This window comes from Bos grunniens, chromosome 5 (genome assembly GCF_055505025.1).
Source record: "Bos grunniens cultivar Pamir isolate PY7600 chromosome 5, Bosgru_T2T1.0, whole genome shotgun sequence".
NCBI classification, from domain to species: Eukaryota; Metazoa; Chordata; class Mammalia; order Artiodactyla; family Bovidae; genus Bos; species Bos grunniens.
This window is the reverse complement of record NC_141169.1, coordinates 105463666-105485589: the sequence shown is the minus strand read 5'-3', so window position 1 is coordinate 105485589 and position 21924 is coordinate 105463666. Positions and strand designations below refer to the sequence as shown.

Here is a 21924-nt window from a genome sequence, read left to right as displayed (position 1 = left end):
ACTTTTTAAAAGTGCAGCCCCGAGGCCAGCGGCAGCCGCGCGTACCTCAGTCCACAGCCTGGTCCCACCCGTCCCGGCCTCACGCGGCCCCGTTTCACATCAGTCCAACCCAGACCACTCTAGCTCGCATCATGCCGGTCAAAGGAGGCACCAAGTGCATCAAATACCTGCTCTTCGGATTTAACTTCATCTTCTGGGTGAGTGCGACTGCCGCGCGCGCCTCTCGGGGGCCACCTGTCCGCCCGGCGCACTAGGTCCGCGATCGGGGTTGCAGGGCACCCGCCCAGCCTGTGCGGGGAAGACTCCTGGCGGGGAGGAGACGGCGCTGCGGCCTCCAACTAACTCCTCGGCCCGAGCCGAGACGGGCGGGGCGGACGGGTTGGTCCGGGGCGCGTCCGAAGCGAGGCGGGCGGCTGACGCGCGGCCCTGATGACCTGCGGGTGGAGTTGTGTCTGCTCCCACCCCGAGCCCCTCCGAGTGCAAGAGGAAGAATCAGAGCACCCCTCTGCTGGGGACTTAAGGCCCTAATCGTGGGGGGCTGTGGCGGACTGTGCGATCCGGAGCCGCGAGGAGGGGAAGGATGCGGACGCGAAAAGGGACTAATGTCTCTCCGGGGGCGCTCAGCCAAGAGCTGTTGGCACGTTTGCACGGGAGGGGAAGGGACGCCCCGACCGCGGGTGTCGGCGTCCCGGGACCCCATTCGTGAATGAAAGTCGGGGTCCCTCCTGCACCCCCGAGCTCTCAGACTGATTCTGACCCGGCGTGAGAAAGTCCGAGCTCCCTCAAAACTACCTGAAAGACTAGCTTGTCTTGATTTTCTTTTTCCCCAAAGGGCGATAAGTATCTGGACTGGAGAGAACTCCGGGACTGTTGGGGAGAGTTGGGGCCGATGCTTATCGGCGCCCGTGTGGGATGAGTCCCGTGTTTCTCCATTTCCGGGAGGGATCAGGTGGCCGCCCTACCTCCTCCCTCGCCAGCCCACCCAGAAGCCGGGTGGGGCCACCGGGAGCGGACTGTCACCTGGGGAGGACGCAGGCCTGGGAGTTCCAAGACTCCCGCTGCCGGCCACTGGCAGCCTCTCAGCCTACGGCAGCCTGAGGCGGGCAGCGGGGAAGGGGAGAGTCCCCTCGGAGCCCTCCCTAGGGGGATTAAGGGGCCACCCAGACACCGAGGCAAGGGGTAGGGGACTTGGTGTCCTAATTTCAGGGCCACTTCCCCCGCTCACAGGTGGACGATGTTTGCCCCTTTGCCATCAGGAAGGCATTTGGAAAGGCAGATCCTGTGCCACTCTCCAGAGAGAGATGGCTATAGAAGCAGGGGCATGCCACAGGAGGCTTGTAACAAAACTGTACTTATTCACTCGGATCTGTTTCCCCATGAGCCCCAGGGAAAAGTCTCCCAAGATTTACTCCTCTCCCTGGAGCTGACGGGATATGAGACGGACCTGCCCTTGCTCAAGTCATCACACCAAACACCTGCCCTAGTGAAGGTGGAGCATAGATGTGCCCTGCCCAGCCCAGGGCCTGCTCTAGGGAGACCCTCCTGCTGTTCCCACTAGTCCCAGCAGCCAGCCAGCTGGCTGCCAGCCTGGCTTCCTCCTCACCCCAACAGAGGCACCAGAAAAGAATGTGGAAGGCGGGCTAGCCCCGCCTTGCCCCACCCTAGTCATTTAAGGAGTTTTCCTCTAGCACCTTCTCTCCCCTGCTAGTCCCCTGGTGACTCCTTGGCTTCCCAGGTGGCGCTAGTGGTAAAGAAACCCCCCTGCCAGTCCAGGAGATGCAAGAGACATGGGTTCGATCCCTGGGTCGGGAAAATCCCCTGGAGGAGGAGGGCATGGCAAGCCACTCCAGTATTCTTGCCTAGAGAATGCCATGGACAGAGGAGCCCGGCAGAGCCTGGTGGGAGACTCCAAGACCTCTCCGGCAGCCTCCAGTCTGCCACCCCACCCATGTCCAGAGCTGCCCCCACCTGGGCTCAGTGCTGCTGATGGGCAGTGTCATCTGAAACAGAGATGACTCATTCTGGGACCGGTTGGGTGTAGAATTGGAAATGACTTTCGAGGTCATCCTGTCCAACTTCTTCACAGTAAAGAAGTGGGAACCGGAACTGGGCTGATCCGATCAGCGTCACAGGAACCAAGCCAATACCTCGGCCCCTAGATCCTTTGGGTCCTGTCCTCTTCCGTCTCCATCACAAAACCAACAAGGGGACCTGGTAACAGGTGGTGTGGGGGGTAAGCAGTAGCTGCAAGAATCTGAATCAACTATTGTTAAGTTGTCGTTGTTGTTTCGTTGCTAAGTTGTGTCCAGCTCTTTTGTTACCCCATGGACTGTAGCCTACCAGGCTCCTCTGTCCGTGGGATTTCCCCAACAAGAATACTAGAGTGGATTGCCATTTCCTTCTCTAGGGGATCTTCCCGACCCAGTGATCAAACCCACATCTCCTGCATTGGCAGGAGGATTCTTTACCACTGAGTCACCAGGGAAGCCCATTTGTTCAGTACTCCTGTATTAAGGTCCCTATAGAGATGTAGCCCTCATCTCCTAGGAGGTGATAGAGTAAAGGAACACTGTGATCTCTTGTGCAGCACGGTACAGCCTGCAAAGTCCTTTTCCAAGTCCCACAATATGGTCAGAGCAGAAAGCATTATCCCCATTTTTATCAATGACCAGGAAACCAGTCCCCAGAGAGGTTCCGTAACTTGGCCAGGGTCAGGTGGCTGGAGAGCATCAGAGGTAAGTTTGAAAACAGGTCTGTGGGCTGTAGTGTGCCCAGTGCACTTTATGTCACCGCTAGCCACCATACCCAGCTGGATAAGAATGATAGGAGGGTGGCAACAAGCCCTCAAAAAATGATTTTTAAGGGAAACCGTGACCTGAGGGAACTGCTTGCTTGGATCGTTATGATGTCGTCACTTCCCTTTCTCTCTTGAGACTCAGAATTTATAAATTCAGTGTTTGGGACCTGATATGGGCCTTGAAGAGCAGGAGTTGGGAGGGTAGGAGTCACCCATACCTCATGGCCAGGGGATGCTGAGAGGGGTGGTCCAGCAGGGATCCAGAGAGGAGAGGCCCACCTCAGTGGCAGGGGCAATCAAGGAGGAAGGGTGTACCTCTTCCCTGGCCCCCATTCTCATTCCTGAGGGCCCCTCGGTGACAGCACAGCCTGCACCACCTGCCCTCCACCCCCAGAAGTAAGGCCCCTGGTGCCTGCAGCCAAGTCAGCGGTCATTCTGTCCTTCCAGTGGCCCCAGGACTCTTACTTCCCAGTTCCGTTTCAGTTGTTTCTGGGTTTCCTTTGACCTGCTTGCCCACCCGCCCTCCAGAGAAGATTGAGAGGGGAAACCTGTTGTGATGCCAGAGTGGCAGCCTCAGCTGTTTAGTGGGGAACCAGAGCTGGGCCAGGCCAGGCTTTCCCATTCTACCTTCACCTCCCTCTGCCCTTTGCTCACTATGTCCCCCCACCTCATCCCTGACCCCTCCCTCACTGATGGGAAGAGCAGGGAATTTCTCTTTCTCCAGAAACAGTATCTTCTGGGCCTAAGACAGGCTCCGTGGAAACCAGAGTTCAGGGACCTGGGTCAGCTCTGCCCTCAGCCCACTTTGAGCATGTCACGTGTGTGTGTGTGTGTGTGTGTGTGTGTGTGTGTGTTTTATTTAGCTGCGGCATGTGGAATCTAGTTCCTTGACAAGGGCCCAAACCCATGCCCCCTGCATTGGGAGCACAGTCTTAAATTAACCACTGGACCACTAGCGAAGTCCCGAGCAGGTTACTTTTTTTCTTCTTAATATATACATTGTATTGAAATATAGTTGACTTACAATGCTTCAGGCACGCAGCAAGATGATTCAGTTATACACATACACATTTATTACTTTTGAAGTAATTTTCCATTATAGGTTATTAGAAGATAGTGACTATAGTTACCTGCGCTATACAGTAACCAAGCAGGTCACTTTTGAACTCCATAGCTCAGCTTCCTCATCTGTAAGACCAGTGAGTGGGAGCAAATGGTCCCAAAAGGTCAGCCTAAGAAACCAACCCCACCCCCATGACCTACAGCGAAGGACATTCCCACACAACCCAAAATAGGAGTCCGGAAATGGAAGTGTATAGTGGGTACCCAGGCTTGGCTCAGAGAGTGGCTTCATTTGACCTTTATTTCTGGGACCTGAGTCTTGCCTCTCTTTCCTGTTAACCCTGGAGTTGCCTCCACTCCTCCTGGGTGAGGTCTCCCCCTGGGTGAGCGTTTCATGGCAGTGCTGCCCAGTGGTCAGAGCACCAGCAGCTCTGGGTTCGATTTCCCCATCATCACGTGGAGCTGGCGCCTGCCCCCACCCCCCAGGGTGGCTATGGGTTACAGGAGCACGTGCTTGTGATGCACTTGGCCCAGGAGCTTAGTCCTGGGTGCAGAGTAAGCTTCCAGCTGTGGCTCTTATCATTCCTGAGGGGAAAGGAGGTAGGGAGGGTGGGAGCCACTGCCTGAGAAGTATGGAAGTTGAAACCAGAGAGGTAGCCAGGTGGACACCCCTCGTCCACACACTCCGGGCTTCTCCTCCTCCTCCTCCTCCTCCTCCTCCTCCTCCTCCTCCTCCTCCTCCTCCTGCGTCACCGCCAGCCTCGTTCCTCCACCCACCTCTGCGATCCCCACTTCAGGACACTGACTCCATGTCACGGGTGGCCCCACTGGAAATCAAAGTGCAGAGGCGCCGGGATCGGGGTCTGGGTGGGGGGCGGACCAGCAGGGGTAGCGCTGGCTGCTGCCCCTCCCACCTAACCTGCGGCTCCCCCCAGAGGCCGTTTGCTCAGCGCTGGGCTCGGCAGGCCGCTGGGCTCCTGCATGAAATGGCTTCCACCCTTTGGCACCCGGACAGCCGGAGCCCGGCAAGAGCCGGCTGCGTTTGCACAGAGCCTGGCAGGTTAGGGGAGAGGGGAGGGGAGGCCAGGTGTCTGCCTCTGCTCAGGAAAATAGGACTTCTCCCTGCCTGGCTCCTGATGGCTTTTACCCCCTCCACTTTGCCCTCCAGTGGTTATCAACAACAGGTCTGACTCCTGATGGGGGCCCTGGGGGCGAGAGGCGGGATTCCTACACAGGCACACACACTATTCTTTTTTTTCAAAATGGCCCACAGCACCATTCCAGACCTTCCTCTTTGTGCTCAAACGAAACCACTGCTGGTGCAGAACCATTTTGATAAACAGCCCTTCCGAGGGCTGTCCTCACCGGAATGCTTACTCTGCTAAATGAAGCCTTCTGCGGTTTTAGACCTCACCCATCAGTGTTCTCACGCTTTTCCTTTTTGTGTCCAAGGCGAATCTTCCCTCTTACACACAGAACTGTGTGTCAGTGTTTGATGTGTCTTGTTTTCCTGTTCAATTCCATTTTGCAAGGAGGCCCGCCTTTTGGGATCTGTTGCACAGTCTCGGGCTTAATACCCCTGGGACTTAACACAAGCACCTTTTCTACTGAAGAACCCAAGCCTTGATTGGCTTTCTTGGGTACCTCTGGCTGTGAGATGAGGGACCTGAAGTCACAGGTCACCATGGCTTCTGTGGTCCTGTAGCCTCCTTGGTGGATAGTCTGGACAGAGGAGCGTGGAAAAGTTTCTCAAAGCTGCATGTTTATATTCTGTGTTCCCACCTCCCCCAGAGTAGGATCAGGGGAACTTTATTGGGAGCCATCACAGGTCTTTTCAACCAGTCTTGCAGAAACCATCATTCCCTCTAACCTACAGAAGAGCACTGATTTCATCATTTGGGGACTTGAAAATCTGGGGAAGAGACTGTCGGACCCAGGTTCACCCAGAGATCATCCTTTGCAACCAAGGGAATTCAGGAGATCAAAAGTGCTAAACAATACTTTTTTTTTTTTTTAATTTATGTTTTCCAAGTCTAACTGCAGATACTTGCCTGCTTCGTTCCGTGGAAAAAGTAACACTGGTCCAGGGACATGTTCGTTTTCCGTCAGACGATGGCAGGCAGCTGTGGAAAGCAACATCCTGTGTCCAGATGAGATAATTTTATTTTAATTACATCCATCCAGTAATTCTTCCCCGCCACCAAAAAAACACTGACTTCTGGATAGTTTTTAAATACTGCATGCTGTCATCCTTGACTGGCAAGTCTGAATTTTTGGGGGCGGGAAATCCCATGAAATCAGTAGGACCTTCCTCCAAAATCATAATGATTTGACATTTGTATACCCTGAAAAAAGCACCAGAGTAAGTCTAGGTACCATCTGTCACCAAAGTCACAGCCTTCTTTTTTCTTGAATATATACTACATCATTTTATCCATTTACAATTAGGATGTTTCCATACCTCAGCTATTGTAAATAGTGCCGCAGTGAACATCAGGGTTCATGTATCTTTTTCTTGAAATGAGAGCAACTTTCGAATTTGCAAAACAGTATCACTGACTAGAGTTGCCATGCTGTACATCACAAATAACAAATGACTTATTTATTTTATAACTGAAGATTTTGTACCTCTGGATCTCCTGCGCCTGTTTCACGTCCCATCCCCCAGCCTTCTTCCCCTCTGGCAGCCACCCATCTGTTCTGTGTCTGTGGGTCTGGTTTGTTCATTTGTGTTGTTTTTCAGATTGCACCTAACATAATACCTTCCACTTCCATCCGTGTTGTCACAAATGGCACAATTTCTGTCTTCTTTATGGCTGAATAATATTCTGGTGTGTGTGTGTGTGTGTGTGTGTGTGTGTGTACACACCACTTCTTTATCCATTTACATTTACATTGTTACCACATCTTGGCACTAGCTGTTTACAATAGTAAATAGTGCTGCAGTGAACATCAGGGTGCATGTAACTTTTCAAATTAGTGTTTTCGTATTCCTCGGATCTGTAACTGCAAGTGAAATTGCTGGACCACTTCCATTTTTAATCTTCTGAGGAACCTCAATACTGGCTGCACCAGTTTACATGCCCACCAAGACTGCACAAGGATCCCTTTCTCCACATCCTCGTCAACACCTGTTACTTGTTGACCTTTGGATAATAGCCTTTCTGACAGGTGTAATATATCTCACTGTGGTTTTAATTTGCATTTCCCTAACAATTAGTGTGGAGAAGGCGATGGCACCCCACTCCAGTACTCTTGCCTGGAAAATCCCATGGACGGAGGAGCCTGGTAGGCTGCAGTCCATGGGGTCGCTAAGACTCGGGCAGGACTGAGCGACCTCACTTTCATGCATTGGAGAAGGAAATGGCAACCCACTCCAGTGTTCTTGCCTGGCGAATCCCAGGGACGGGGAATCCTGGTGGGCTGCTGTCTATGGGGTCGCACAGAGTCTGCCACGACTGAAGTGACTTAGCAGCAGCAGCAGCAACAATTAGTGACTGTGAGCATCTTCTCATGTGCCTGTTGGCCATCAGGATGTCTTCTTTGGGAGGTTTGGTGTTTTTAAGAGATAATTTGCCATAGAGACTTCTCCGGCTGTCCAGTGGTTAAGACTCCTCACTTCCACTGCGGGGGGTATGGGTTTGATCCCAGGTTGGGGAACAAAGATTCCACATGCCATGGAGGCACAGCCAAAGCATTTGTTTAAAAAGATAGTTTGCTATAGACTATGTCTCTTCATATTCCTATGTTAAATCCTAAAGTCTAATGCAGTGGTATTTGGAGGCATGGCCTTTGGGGTGATGAGCTCATGAGGACGGTGCCTTGATCTTGGACTTTTCCACAGGTCCACAGTACTTTGTTATAAAAGCCTGAAAAGACTAAGATGTAGTTATTTACAGGTCCCAGTCGAGAACAACTCTTCCCTTCTAGATGAACAATCGCAATGTGCCTGTTTGCTTGCACTCCTCACATCCATGTCTCCCGCTGATGGGTGGGAAGCCACCCCAGCAGAATGTGCCCTCCACGGACAGCAAACTCCCCCTAAGTCTCTTCCTCCTGCTCACCCTGATACACTATAAGTGCCTTCTTTCTTCTGATGTGGGGCTGTGGATTTCATCCTGTTTTACTATTGGTGCTCAAACTTTTTAAAGCCTCCTTTCTACCAGCCTGCTTTCCCCCACTTCAGTCACATTATAGCCCTGATTCCCCGAGACAGGTAACCCTTAAGAGACAGAAAACTCATTTCAACAAGGCATTTAGGTGCTCTTCCAGTGCTGGAGAGGAACCCTTAGGATAGGGAGCTGTGACATGACCCTCATGTCACAGGTGCTTCTGGGGTCCCATGCCCAGGGCTGTAACACAGGCATCGGCTGGCAGGATGGGCTGTGGGGGAAGGGCAGAGGCTCTGGGTCCCACCGTGGGGCCACGCCTGTAAGGGTGTAAGGACGGTGGGCAGCTACAGCAGTGTCTGCCTGCCAGGCTTGCAACGGTGGACAACAAAGCTAGGACAAGAAGGAAATGTACTAGGTCACTCTGGAGAATCTGTTTCCCAGAGCAGGGCTGGGTCCACACTCGGTTTCTGGCCAGTTCAGCAAGAGCGTGGACAGAGTTTTCCTGCCAGAGGTCAGGAAGAGGAATCAAGCCTCCATCCATCAGGCAGCTGCCCTGGAGAGAGGCCAGGCTCCCATGGCACCTACAGGCCAGGTGGGGTGGCAGATCCCTTCCTGTCTTGAGAAGGTAGACACTCTGTTCATACACGGGATCTCTCTTGGGGCCTTTACGGTGAGACGATGCCACTTTTGAAATAGAATCAGACGTGACTAGGAAGGAGAAAAGACAAAACTCAAAATTTCTGGCCCTGAAATTAACCAAACAGATCAACAAGACTTAGCAACATGAGAATTTAGGCTGTGTAGTCAGACTGTACAGGGTCCACATTGTAACTCTGATACCTATGCGATCCCAAAACAAGCTACAAAATTTCTGTGCCTGAAGTTTCTCATCTGAAAACTGGAAGTTTATATTACCTACCTGGGGAGTTCATTGAGAAAGTGTAATGATTCAGGTGAAGTGCTTCGGGTGGGACTAGGAACATGGCAGACAGCAGACAGCTTGTTGTCTGATTGTTGGGACTAAAATGAAGGGGACATCATTTTAGGGAATAGGACAGGCACGTCTCCCACCACTCAGGGTTGTGCAAGCAAGTGGTAACTGGTTCTACAGATGAAATGAGAACCTAGTCCGCGTGGCTAAAGTATGTCAGCAAGAATGTGTGTGTGTGTGTGTGATCACCAGGCATCTTAGTGAGGCATATGCAATGGAAAACACAATGGTATTTTGGAATTTAAAGCCAAACAGCCCCAAAACAATCTCCCACATCAGATGATTTTGGTTAAGATCAGAATGCCTGCTTTCAGCAGAAAATGGATTTATGTGCTGGCTGACATCTGCTACAAGTCTGGCGAACAGGCAGTGGAAACTTGAAATGAGATTTCTTGCTTAGAAAGGGAAGTTACCTTGGGCAGAGGCCTCCCTCCCATTCCCTCAGCCCTAAACCACTTAACACCAACACCTCGTAGGAACTGAAACTTTTCTCCTCTTAGACAGAATAAGGGCTCTGATTTTCTGTTGTTGCTGTCCTTTTCATTTATATGGCTGCACCAGGTTTTAACTGTGGCACATGAGATCTTTTACTTTGACCTGTGAACTCTTACTTGCAGCATGTGGGAGCTAGTTCCCTGACCAGGGATCGAACCTGGGCCCCCTGCAGTGGGAGCATGGAGTCTTAGCCACTGGACCACCAGGAAAATCCCAGGGCTCTGGTTTTTTAAAAGTGCTGGCTCAGTCCTCAGAAGGGAGGATTTCTCAAGTCTCGAACTTGTTCAGACATAGTCACTGCCGAATTCCCATAAATATGTGCTAAGAAAAAACTTTTATAGGTCCTTCATTCTCCACCACACCCCAGAGAGGGGACCAAGCTCCCGCCGTTCCACCAAGGATGAGACAGGCAGTCAAGTAGCTGACCTGTGCCTGGCACATGCTGTGCATACGACAGGGAGAGAGCTGTCCGCCAAGGCACTGCATGTCTGCTCTGTGATGGTGGGCAAGTTACTGTACCACTCTGAGCCTGTTTCCTCATCTCAGGCTGGGATGATGGGAACTACCTCGAAGGGTATAAGGCCGTCTCACCCACACCCTCAGGTTCAGAAGGGTGTGCATGCGTGCTCAGTCGCTCAGTCCGATTCTTTGCGACTCCATGGACTGTAGCCCGCCAGGCTCCTCTGTCCATGGGCTTCTCCAGGCAAGAACACTGGAGTAGATATTCATTTCCTTCTCCAGGATCTCCAGGGGATCTTCCTGACCCAGAACAGCAGGACCCAACTGTAGGACTCTAGTCTCCCATTGTTCCCCTTCTTCCCTAGAAATCCACTCACTGTGCGCCTCCAGGGACTGTTCTCCTGTTAGCAATCTAAACACAGTTGGCCCAGAAGAGACCGGCAGAGCAGGACAGTGGCAGCCACGGGCTGAAGGTATTAAGCCACCTCCCCTCCTCCACGCAGGAGGCCCTCAGGTGTTTTAACATCCCAGGAAAGGGAGGCCAAGGGTCCACAGGCAGGCTGAGCCTGTGCTCAGGAACCCTGGGGAAGGTTACTTTAGACTTACATTTTAATTTCGATTTTTTGTTTTTAAAGTTGAATTATCTAGGTGGTGGGGTAGGTGCCATGATCTTCTCAGTGTGTGTGTTAGTTATTAAGTCGTATCTGACTCTTTGTGACCCCATGGACTGTGGCCCGCCAGGTTCCTCTGTTCATGGGATTCTCCAGGCAAGAATACTGGAATGGGTTGCCATTCCATTCTCCAGGGGATCTTCCTGACCCAGGGATCAAACCTGAGTCTCCTGCATTGCTAGCGAATTCTTTACCATCTCAGCCGTCAGGGAAGCATGTTAAGGGCACGAAATGGCCATAAGAAGGGCTTCCCAGTTTCAATCCCTGGGTCAGGAAGATCATCTGGAGGAGGAAATGCACCCCACTCCAGTATGCTTGCCTGGTAAATCCCATGGACAGAGGAGCCTGATGCTCTGCAGTCCATGGGGTCACAAAGAGCCAGACACGGCTGAGCACGCGCACACACACACACACACACACACACACACACACTTGGCCACAGGAAGCAGAAGTCTGTCTCCCCAGGTCCTGGCTTGGGGGAAGCAGAGCAGGGGATACTTGGATTTTGGTTTTGTTGCTGTTGACAGCACCTCAAGGTGCCACATTGTGTAAAAGAGCAACACAGAGCTGAGCCGCAGGGGGCTTTTGTGACCCAGGAGATTATTGGGGGAAGGGAGGAAATAACTTGTTAGAAATGCAGATTCCTGAGGGGAGGGACAGTCAGTGAGTGACTCTGCTTAGGTCTCACTTCCCTTAGGTGGGGAATGAAGGTAATGTGGCAACCTTCCTACAATAATTCAAGGTCACTGAGAGCAGTAACAGGATATTTAATGTAAAACTCCTATTGTGACATCTTAGCCAGAGCTCAGCTTCTGCAGCCCTCTGTAGTTGCTGTTACCTAAGCTGCCTCTCCTTAGAAGTTTTCAGAGGTTGAGGCTGCCCTGAGCTTTCACGTTCAACAGCGTCTTATTCCTTCAGTTCTGCCAACCTGCATCCCAGGGCATTGCTCAGAGCTGAAATGTTACCATAGGCTTCATCCCTTTCAGAAGGTGAAATAGAGAAATTATCTTTCCATCTGACTACAAAATGCGCATTTCAGAGATTTCCCCAGTTTGGGAAAGGTGAGGGAGGGAGGTACCAATTGGGGGCACATCAGGAGGCCTGGTTGTCAGGGGCCCCTCTTGTGAAATCTGTCCTGGAGAAAAATCTGAGGAAGAGTTCACTTCCATATAGGCTTCCCTGGTGGCCCAGTGGTGAAGAATCCGCCGTGGGTTCAATCCCTGGGTCGGGAAGATCCCCTGGAGAAAGGAATGTCAACCCAGTCCAGTATTCTTGGAGAATTCTATGGACAGAGGAGCCTGGCGGGCTACAGTCCATGGGGTCGCCAGCTAAACAACAAACAACAACCCCTTCCATACACAGCACAGCCTGTCCTAGGGAGATCGCAGGCTGCAGACATTAGGGATGTTTCTGCCAAGGCTACCCAGGTTGTTTTGGCCTCTCAGGGAGGAGGGTTCACTGGGTGAGTCTGTGCGTGGAGGCATGTGGGGAAGCCAAATGCAGGTTCGGACTTGAGCATTTACTATGGCTTCTTCCCTGCTCAGTGGGTTCAAGAGAGTGTTGTCCAGCCAGTATCTATCTTTCTTACCTCTTCCTTCCTGCCTACCTGTCCTACATCCTCCCCCTTACCTGTCACCGTGTGGCCGCCAAGGTGATCCTCGGGCTCGGGACCCCTGGCTTTCCAGTGCCAGCTGTGTACCTGTGCACCCAGGGGAGGCTCAGGCCCCGATTCTGTGACTTTGTGCCTTTTGGCACTGGCATTTCAAAAGCTGGTCTCTGGGTTCAGAAGCCCCCCACCCCAGCGAGCTTTACCATGTCCTCCAGTTGTTCAGTGTTTAAATGAAAGTCTCAGAGCAGTGGTTCTCAAACTCGAGTGCGCAGCAGAATCATCTGGGGGTGCTTGTTAACACTTAGCTTGCTGGAACTTCCTAGTGGTCCAGTGGTTAAGACTGTGCTTCCACTGCTGGGAACTAAGGTCCCACATGCCACATGGTGTGGCCAAAAAACAGCGCAGCTTTCTGGGTTTCACCTTAGTTGTGCGCAGTCGCTCAGTCGTGTTGACTTTGCAACTCCATGGACTGTGGACTGTAGCCCGCCAGGCTCCTCTGTCCATGGAATTCTCCAGGCAAGAATACTGGGGTAGGTTGCCGTTCCCTTCTCCAGGGGATCTTTCCAACTCGGGGACTGAAGCTGCATCTCCTGCATTGCAGGTGGACTGTCTACCACTTGAGCCATCGGGGAAGCCCAGCTTACTTGGGTTTCTAATCAAGTAAGTCCAGGGTGGGTACAGCAAGTTTGCATATCCAACGAGTTCCCAGGTGATGCTGTTGTCCCTATAGCTGATTGGGGGCCACACATTGAGAACTGCTGGCCTGGAAAGAAGTCTCCCAATGGCCTTTGAGGGTACTGGTTTCTGTAGATCCGCAGCTCAGCAGAAGCCCCAAGTGAACAAAATGGCCCCTGGGATGATCATACGCACGAGGAAGGAGAAAGTAGGGATCGGTCATTCCCCAGGACTGTGGTCTCTGGGGCTTTTCCATCATCTCTAATAAAACTAAAGTTGGTAATGGGCCCTGGTTGGCCTCTTTCCATTCTGCCATAACTAACAGTTTACTTTTGAATGTTGCAGAAAGCAAGTTAATAGCAGTTTGTGTTTTTTTGTTGTTTTTTTTTAATCAGGGTGGAACTTGGTTTCTGTTCTTGTTATCTTGTCTGGCAGCCCTGGAGAATGCAGGACCCCAAGATCTCTGCTGTTGCCAAAGGGCTTCGTCCTTCCAGAGATAGCAGCTCGGGGGAAATGGGCACCGGGAGAGGGTGAGAGAGGAGGTGGGGATCCAGCTGCTGTTTGCTCCTGCCAGCAGCGCCCAGCCCAGGCTTCTGACCGTGAATCAGCCCATCGAGGCTTGGCAAGCCGCCCTGAGCCCGGGTTGCCATGGAGATGGGTGAGGCCGGCACCCACAGGCCTAGGTGGCCCGACTGGTTTTTAAAGGCTTCATGAACACCGAGCCGCTTATCTGCACTCCCAAGGCTTCCATCAGGCATGGGCGGTGGGGCCACTTGCATCCTCTTGTTAGCCTCTGTGGCTCCCTGGGCGCCTCAGGCAGCTATGCCAAGGTCTCCCAAGCACAGTAAGTTAACAGAAAAATTCCAGGGCTGATACAGATCTTACCCAAGGAGGAAAGTCAGGAGGTCAAACCCCTTTTCTCTCTGTGATCTGCCCCTTTAATAACTGCCTTCTGCAGAGTGACTTCGCTCTCGCACGGAAGCAGCCTGGATCCCAGGAAGGACAAAGGCCTCCACTCTCAGCCAACCGTCTCCCTAACCCTCCCCATCCCACCTCTCTCCGCGATTCCAGCTGGTCCCTGTGGAGCTCTGGGAGGCATGTCCCCACCCACCACACTCAGACTCACAGGAGACAGACCCCCTCTGTCCCCAGTTGCCCTATGCCCACCCGCCACCCTCTCAGATCAGGGAAGGACACATCGCTGAGGTCGTACATTTCCCCACTGTTGGCTTCATGTCACTTTCAAGGTTTATTTAAAAAAAGAAAAACTCCTTATTTTGTATTGGGGTATAGCCAATTAGCAGCGTTGGGATAGTTTCAGGTGAATAGCCAAAGAACTCAGCCATACATATACATGCATCCATTCTCTCCCAAACTCCCATCCCATCCAGGCTGCCACATAACTTTGGGCAGAGTTCCCTGTGCTATTCAGTAGGTCCTTGCTGGTGATCCATTTTAAATAAGCAGTGTGTACATGTCCATCCCAAACTCCCTAACTGTCCCTTCTCCCCATCCTTCCCCCAACTCCGGCAACCATAAGTTTATTATCTAAGTCTGTGAGTCTGTTTTGTAATAATTTGTATGATTTCTTTTGAAACTCCATACAGAAGGGATGTCGCATGGTACTTCTCCTTCTCTGTCTGACTTACTCCACTCAGTATGACAGTCTCTAGGTCCGTCCATGTTGCGGCATGTTGCAAATGGCATTTCGTCCTTTTAATGACTGAGTAATATTCCATTGTGTATAGGCACTACATCTTTATCCATTCTTCTGTCGATGGACATTTATTATTGCTGTTGTCATTGTTCTCCCCACAGACTCTGGCTAGCTAGAACTCAGTTTTCAGAGTGTTTTACATGCATCACTGCATTTAATCTTCACCTTCAACCTGGGTCAAAGGCAAGAAGGTATCAAACTCCTTTTTTACACATGGGAGCTCTGAGGTTCAGAGACGCTAAGGAAAGTGCTGAATGTCACACAGCTCCTTGGAGGCAGCGCCAGGATCAGACCCCGAGGCCACGCCGTCACGCAGGCACCCTTCTCAGCAGAGGTGTGCCTTCTCCTGGCAGCACCCAGACGCCCCCGGTGGAGCTGCGCCAGGGGCTTGCTTAGAGTTCCACCAGGTGACTCTAACATTGCCCCGTGGCTGGCAGTGGGCTGCAAGTGACAGGGACAGAGCCAGGGCCCCTGCTCTTGCCCTTTTCTGTCCCACTACCTGTCCCCTCACTGAAAGGTGTGCCGCATCCCTTAGGGACCACAGGCTCACCGAAGTCACCGGATGGCCAGGGCTTCATAGGACGGTGGGATGAAGGAAAGAAAGCCCTGCCTTCTCCCCCACCTGCTCCTGTCACCACTGTCGCCTCCAGCCGTTCCCAGGGTGGCAGGTGGGACCCCTGCCGTCTGTGGTCGGCCCAGAGATCTGGCTCATGAAGAATGATCTGCCCTGCAGCCCCCGGGCTCAGACTGCTGGGTGGAGAAAGTCATGAGTATTTGCCCTTTAAAAAAGAAACATGTGACCAGGGGCTTCCCTGGTGGTCCAGTGGCTAAGATCTTGCACTCCCAAGGCAGTGGAGGACCAGGTACCATCCCTGGTCAGGGAACTAGATTCCTCGGGCCACAACTAAAGATCCTGCATGCCGCAAAGAAAAGATCGAAGGGCCCTCGTGCCGCAGCTTAAGACCCGGTGCAGCCAAAGTAATTTTTTTAAAAAATGTGGACTGGCCAGCTCATATTACAGAAAACAGAGGGGACCATGTGGAGAGAGGGTGGAGCTGACCCCACCCAGTATGTTGGCCGGAGTGCGGGGTTGTCCCAGGGGGACACATGGTTCCTTCTACCTGAGGGCTGGGGCGCGAGGCCGCGTACACGCTTGTACGCACGTGCACGCACATACGCACATAAGAAACCTCCTCTTCAGGACGGTGGCCATGGAAGTCGGAATCTGCTAAGGAGTGTGTAACAACTCACCTGCCGAATCAACTAGCCCTGAAAATGGATGGCGCTGGAGCGTCGGGCCCATACCCGGCCGTCGCCGGCAGTCGGAAGAACTGCCTTATGATCCAGCAATCCCACTGCTGGGCATACACACTGAGGAAACCAGAAGGGAAAGAGACACGTGTACCCCAATGTTCATCGCAGCACTGTTTATAATAGCCAGGACATGGAAGCAACCTAGATGTCCATCAGCAGATGAATGGATAAGAAAGCTGTGGTACATATACACAATGGAGTATTACTCAGCCATTAAAAAGAATACATTTGAATCAGTTCTAATGAGGTGGATGAAACTGGAGCCTATTATACAGAGTGAAGTAAGCCAGAAGGAAAAACATAAATACAGTATACTAACGCATATATATGGAATTTAGAAAGATGGTAACGATAACCCTGTATACGAGACAGCAAAAGAGACACTGATGTATAGAACAGTCTTATGGACTCTGTGGGAGAGGGTGGGAAGATTTGGGAGAATGGCATTGAAACATGTGAAATGTCATGTATGAAACGAGATGCCAGTCCAGGTTCAGTGCACGATGCTGGATGCTTGGGGCTGGTGCGCTGGGACGGCCCAGGGGGATGGTATGGGGAGGGGGGAGGGAGGAGGGTTCAGGATGGGGAGCATGTGTATATCTGAAATTAAAAAAAGAAAAAAAGAAAAATACTGAAAAAAAAAAAAAAAAAAAGATTGACTGATTTGGTCTCCTTGAAGGTGTAGTAGTCACCAAAAAAAAAAAAGAAACCTCCTCTTCAGTCAGCCAGCTCCTCTTCTCCTCCTCCTCACATCCCATCTCTCAGACTTCAGGTGTTCCTTTTGGTGGGTTGGGCCCCTGATCGCCCACCCCTCCTCAGGCTCTGGCTGGAAGCAAGCAGTCTTGCAGACTTGGCAGCGGGTCCAGGGCAGCCACGAGCCTCTGAGCAACACCGCGTTGGGATTTGTTTTCAGTTCCCCGCGTGGAACTGGAGATTTGGGGGCCCAGCACTGTCCCTTTGGGGTGACTCGCTGAGATCCCCATTGCCGCGTGGCATCTTGGATGCCTGGTGCTTTCAACGATCGCCGAGGGCCTGGGCCTGGGCCTGGGGTGGGGTGCAGCTTTCATGTCTCTGGGGGGAGAGCTGGCACACACCCCAGAGACTGGGGCACCTGTGTGCTCTGCAAGGATCGGAGTGTCTAGCTGGACCTCCCTGGATGCTGAGGACAGCAGGGCATGGCCTTTTCATAAACACTCTCATTTTCCAAAAGACCTGATGTGGATATGCTCCTAAATCTCATTGTATACCCTTATGACTCTTTCTCGGTGTTTATTCTGGGCAAGTAGTTGTTTGTAGTTTCTGACTCTTGTGAGATGTTGGGAAATGAATCCAGATGACAAGCCAGTGGGAAAGGAGGCTTGTCCAAGGGAAGAGAACCCAGGAGAGGAAGTTCTGGCGGGCCTCAGAGATTCTCTCTCTTTTTAATATTTATTTGTTCATTTCTTCTTCTGTTTATTTATTTAGCCAGGCCAGGTCTTATTTGCAGCACACAAGATCTCTGATCTTAGTTGTGGTATGTGGGGTCTAGTCCCCTGACCAGGGATTGAACCCCGGGCCCCGGCATTGTGAACACGGAGTCCTAGCCACTGGACCACCAAGGAAGTCCCAGAGATTCTCTTCTCTTTTATTGAAGTCGTCCTTCACCTGTTGTTCAGTCACTAAGTCATGTCCACCTCTTTGGGTCCCCATGAACTGCAGCACACCAGGCTTCCCTGTCCTTCACTGTCTCCTGAAGTTTGCTCAAACTCATGTCCATTGAGTCAGTGATGCCATCCAACCATCTCATCCTCTGTCACCCCCTTCTCCTCCTTCCTTCAAGCTTTTCCAGCATCAGGGTCTTTTCCAGTGAGTTGGCTCTTGGCATCAAGCGGCCAAAGTATTGGAGCTTCAGCTTCCGCATCAGTCCTTCCAATGAGTATTCAAGGTTGATTTCCTTTAGGACTGACTGGTTTGATCTCTTTGCTGTCCAAGGGACTCTCAAGAGGCTTCTCTATCACCACAGTTTGAAAGCATCAATTCTTTGGTGCTCAGCCCTCACTCACTAAATAATGATTTACCAAGGACTGCTTTGGTCCCAAGTGTGGATGGGGCAGGGGAGCTACTCAAATGACTTAAGTCACCCCGCCCTCCAGGAAAGTGTGGACAGAAAGGGAGGGGGCGAGGATGCTGGGGAGACCAGTGTGGAGTAGGGGTCACATTTCCTGGGGTGGACATCCTGGTGGGGAAGGAGCCGGCCTGGATGGCCAGGGCAGCTGTCCAGGAGGAAGGGCTTGCTGGAGCGATTCCATCTAAGGAACAGAAGAGGAGGCAGTGGCAGGGTTCCACAATGTCACTGCTCAGAGATCAAAAAGTGTGAGGACGGAGTAGAAGCCTTCACACTTGGTGGTGACCCAAGCCGTCTGATCCTTTCAACAGCCACCATCCTGCGTGAAGGACAGGGGTCAGAGGAGGGCAGGGGACCTTACAGGGACTCCTAATTGAGTGAGGACTCGGAGATGGTTTAGCTACAAACTCTGGAGTTAAAGCACAGAGCAGCCGGGAGGAGCAATGCAGTTGGAGGAAGAGAGGGCTTGTTTTCTGATGGGTTTTTTTGGGACAGACAAACCTTCCTCTGTGTGTTGGCAGAAAGTAAAACAGCGGCTGAGACAGGCAGCAGAGGCAGGAAAGGGGTGGATTAATGGAGCAGGTTCTTGAAGGAGACAGGAAGTTTTGAAAGAGAGGCCCTACCATACACACACACACACACACATACACACACGATTTTACAACAGCTTTAGATCTACAGAAAAGTTGCAAAGATATTACAGAAAGTTCCCTGTACTCCCCACCACGCCCATCTTCTTTCTCGTTCACAGTGCATATTCCAAGGTACAGTTGTCACAGCACTGAAGCCAGCATTGCTATACTACCCTTAATTAAGCGAGACTTCCTCAGATTCCACCTGTTTTTCCAGTCCTGTCACCTCTCTGTTCCAGGATCCCACCCGAGATACCAGGTGGCGGGTGTACAGTCTCCCCTGTCTCCTCTGGTCAGGATCCCACCCGAGATACCAGGTGGCGGGTGTACAGTCTCCCCTGTCTCCTCTGGTCTGTGACAGTGTCTGTCTGCTCTCATTGTCCTCCTTCTTCATGACCCTGACAGTTTTGAGACGTTCTGGTCAAGTATTTTGTTAGGTTTGTCCAGTGTTTCTCTCCTGGCCCATCCTCTAAGAAGAAAGTGAACATTCTTGAAGAAATAAAGAAATCTCCAGTAAAATGATGGGAAAAATTGTACTCTTGCCCCAGTCTATCAAATGTGTATGACTGTTTCTGGCCTAAAGGGAGAATCTGTCCCATGGGCTTTTGTTAGAGGTGACTGGAGCCTGGGGCTGGGAGTGGAAGGCCTGTACTTTCTACTTCCGTCCCCACCAGACAGGTTGGTGATGGCAGGCAGGCTGCTGCTCTCTTTCCAAGACGCTGTGAGCAGGGAATTGTCAGCATCCAGCATCCATGCGCTCGAGTCCTTCCATGACGGGGAGAGGCAAGACTGCAGCCGTAGCGTCGGTGTGGTCGACATTCCTGCCATGTGCTGTGCGTTAACCCAGGAGGAAACCGTCGATTTCTTGCCCCACCCCCACCTCAGACCCCTGTGTCCTAATTTTATGGAGTCCTTCCATAACTGGCTGACACCCTTTTAACTGAAGTGTTGTTGATTTGCAATGCTGTGTCAGTTTCTGGTGTATAGCAAAGGGACTCGGTGATACGGATATATACCTATTCTTTTTCATATTCTTTTCCATTATGGTTTATTACAGGATATTGAATATAGTTCCCTGTGCTATTCAGTAAGGTCTGTTGTTTATATATTTTATATATAGTACTGTGTAAATGTTAATCCCAAACTCCCAATTTGTATCATTTTTTTAGATTGTACATATACGTGACATCATGTGGTGTTTCTTTCTCTTTCTGACTTACTTACCTAGCTTAATAATTTCTAGATCCATCCATGTTGCTGCAAATAGCATTGTTTCATTCTTTTTTGTGCCTGAATAATATTCCATTGTATATGTGTACCACATCTTCTTTATCCATTCATCTGTTGCTGGACACGTAGGTTATCTTGGCTATTGTAAATAGTGCTGCTATGAACCGTGGGGTGACACTTTTTTAAACGGTAAACCTCTTTTTGGTTCTTGCTGGTCATTCCCGTTTGGTTTCTCCCAGGACTCAGATAGCTAGGGGTGAAAGCCAGGTAGGGGGCTAGGGAACCCTCTGTGCACAGCAGAAAGTGGGCCCTCTTGAGACGTGCTCTGAGCTCTCCAGATAGCACTATCTGTACACCCAGGGAGGCTACTATTAAGTGGGATCATGGCCCTGTGCCGTCCTTAGTCCCTCAGTCATGTCCGACTCTTTGTGACCCCATGGACTGTAGCCTGCCAGGCTCCTCTATGGAGATTCTCCAGGCAAGAATAGTGGAGTGGATTGCCAGGAAATCTTCCCAACCCAGGGGTCAAACCCAGATCTCTAACATTGCAGCCGGATTCTTTACCATCTGAGCCACCAGGGAAGCCCATCATGGATGGCCCTGTGACCTCTAGCCAGTTCAAGCTGTTTCTCCAACAGGACTACAGAAAACAAAGCGGTCGTTGGCAGCATCCCCTCAAACCAGTTAGCTCAGCCATTCAGTCAAAGCAGACAGCAGGGCTCATTTCTCTGTGATTTGGGTGAACATATATACAATGGAATATTACTCAGCCATAAAAAAGAGAGTGGGAACTGAGCCTCTCAGTCCTGCCCCTGACCTCCTTGCCTCCTGGGAGACTGAGCCTTCTTCCTTGCTAATGGTTAGTTTTTAGGCATCAGAAACGGAGATCTATTACTGCTTTTTCCACTTCTGTAGAACCAGTCTCTTTTCCTCCCTCCTGATGTTAGGTTTGGGGTAGGGTCCAGATACGGCAGGACCCCGGACTGTCTCCTGTGTCTGGCCTTGTCCTTGGCCAGGTTGGACCTTCTGGGTCCAGTTCTCATCTTGCCACCTGTGCATGTGTCCTTGAAATTACAGAATGGGAGTTTCATTTGTGTGTCATTACCCATGCGTGGAATCATTCCCCAAGAGACCCAGCTCCTGCCCTGTGAAGCTTCTGGGCAGAGTGTAGTCATCACCGTCTTTTGTAGCTTAGTTCTTTCAAATGGGATTGTTTTTATTTTGTGTGTGTGTGTGCTGACTCATTTAAGAATTTCCCCGGCAGAATAAGGGATGGATGAGTAAATTTATCCACAGGAAGAATGACTGTTGGATAATTCTTGGATAAGAGCAGGCAGCCTAGAGCAGAAAGGATAGGAAAGGACAGGCCTCTCAGGCCCAGGTGTTCTCAGCAACATCCCTGCCAGGATAAGGGCAAGAGGAGATACGGAAGCCAGGGTTTGTTCTCAGCGCTAACCACTGTCTAGGACTACCTGCAAGTGTGCTCAGAGCTCCAGTCTCCAGGCTTTTCAGGTTAATGCTTTCACATCCCAAAAGAAACCAGTGGCCTTCCATTTTCCAGGGGCCTGATTGGACCTCCTTGTGTTGGGAGTGGAGAAGGGGAAGTCTTACCTTCTTTCTTGTAACTCCAAGATCCCTAAATAGGTAGGCCAGGGACTTGGGCCTTAGTCCCTGGTACGTGGACATTTTCTATTTTGGCCCCTGTTCTGGGCAATCCTGAGAGTTGGGAGAACCCAGACTGAGTCACAGGATCTGGACTCACTACTCCTGTTTGCCAGATGGGAGAACCAAAGAGATAGAATTTTAAGGAATTCCAGACCCTCACTGTGGACACCGCTGTGGGTATAGACAAGGTTTTGTTTCTACTGCAGTCTGAAGTCTTGGGTCACCCCTCCCACTGTAGCCATCTCCATGCTCCGCTGAGCATACTCAAATGCTGCCAAGTCATGTTGAAAAGGAGAGAAGCAGAGAGAGAGAGAGAAGAAGCCTGTCTACACCACAGGCTGTCCTGGCCCCTGGAGCAGAGAACCCAGCTCCCTGAGTAGGGCTCTGACAC

The 21924-nt window shown here is 51.4% G+C and overlaps 1 protein-coding gene across 1 annotated transcript in view; it reads left to right on the top strand.

Moving 5' to 3' along the window:
- CD9 (CD9 molecule) overlaps positions 1 to 21924 on the top strand; it is a 36514-nt gene continuing 14590 nt past the window's right edge. Inside the window, exon 1 of the mRNA XM_086402345.1 lies at positions 1 to 197. Coding sequence (XP_086258471.1) covers positions 132 to 197 — 66 coding nt within the window. The 5' untranslated portion in view covers positions 1 to 131. The remainder of the gene's footprint in view (positions 198 to 21924) is intronic.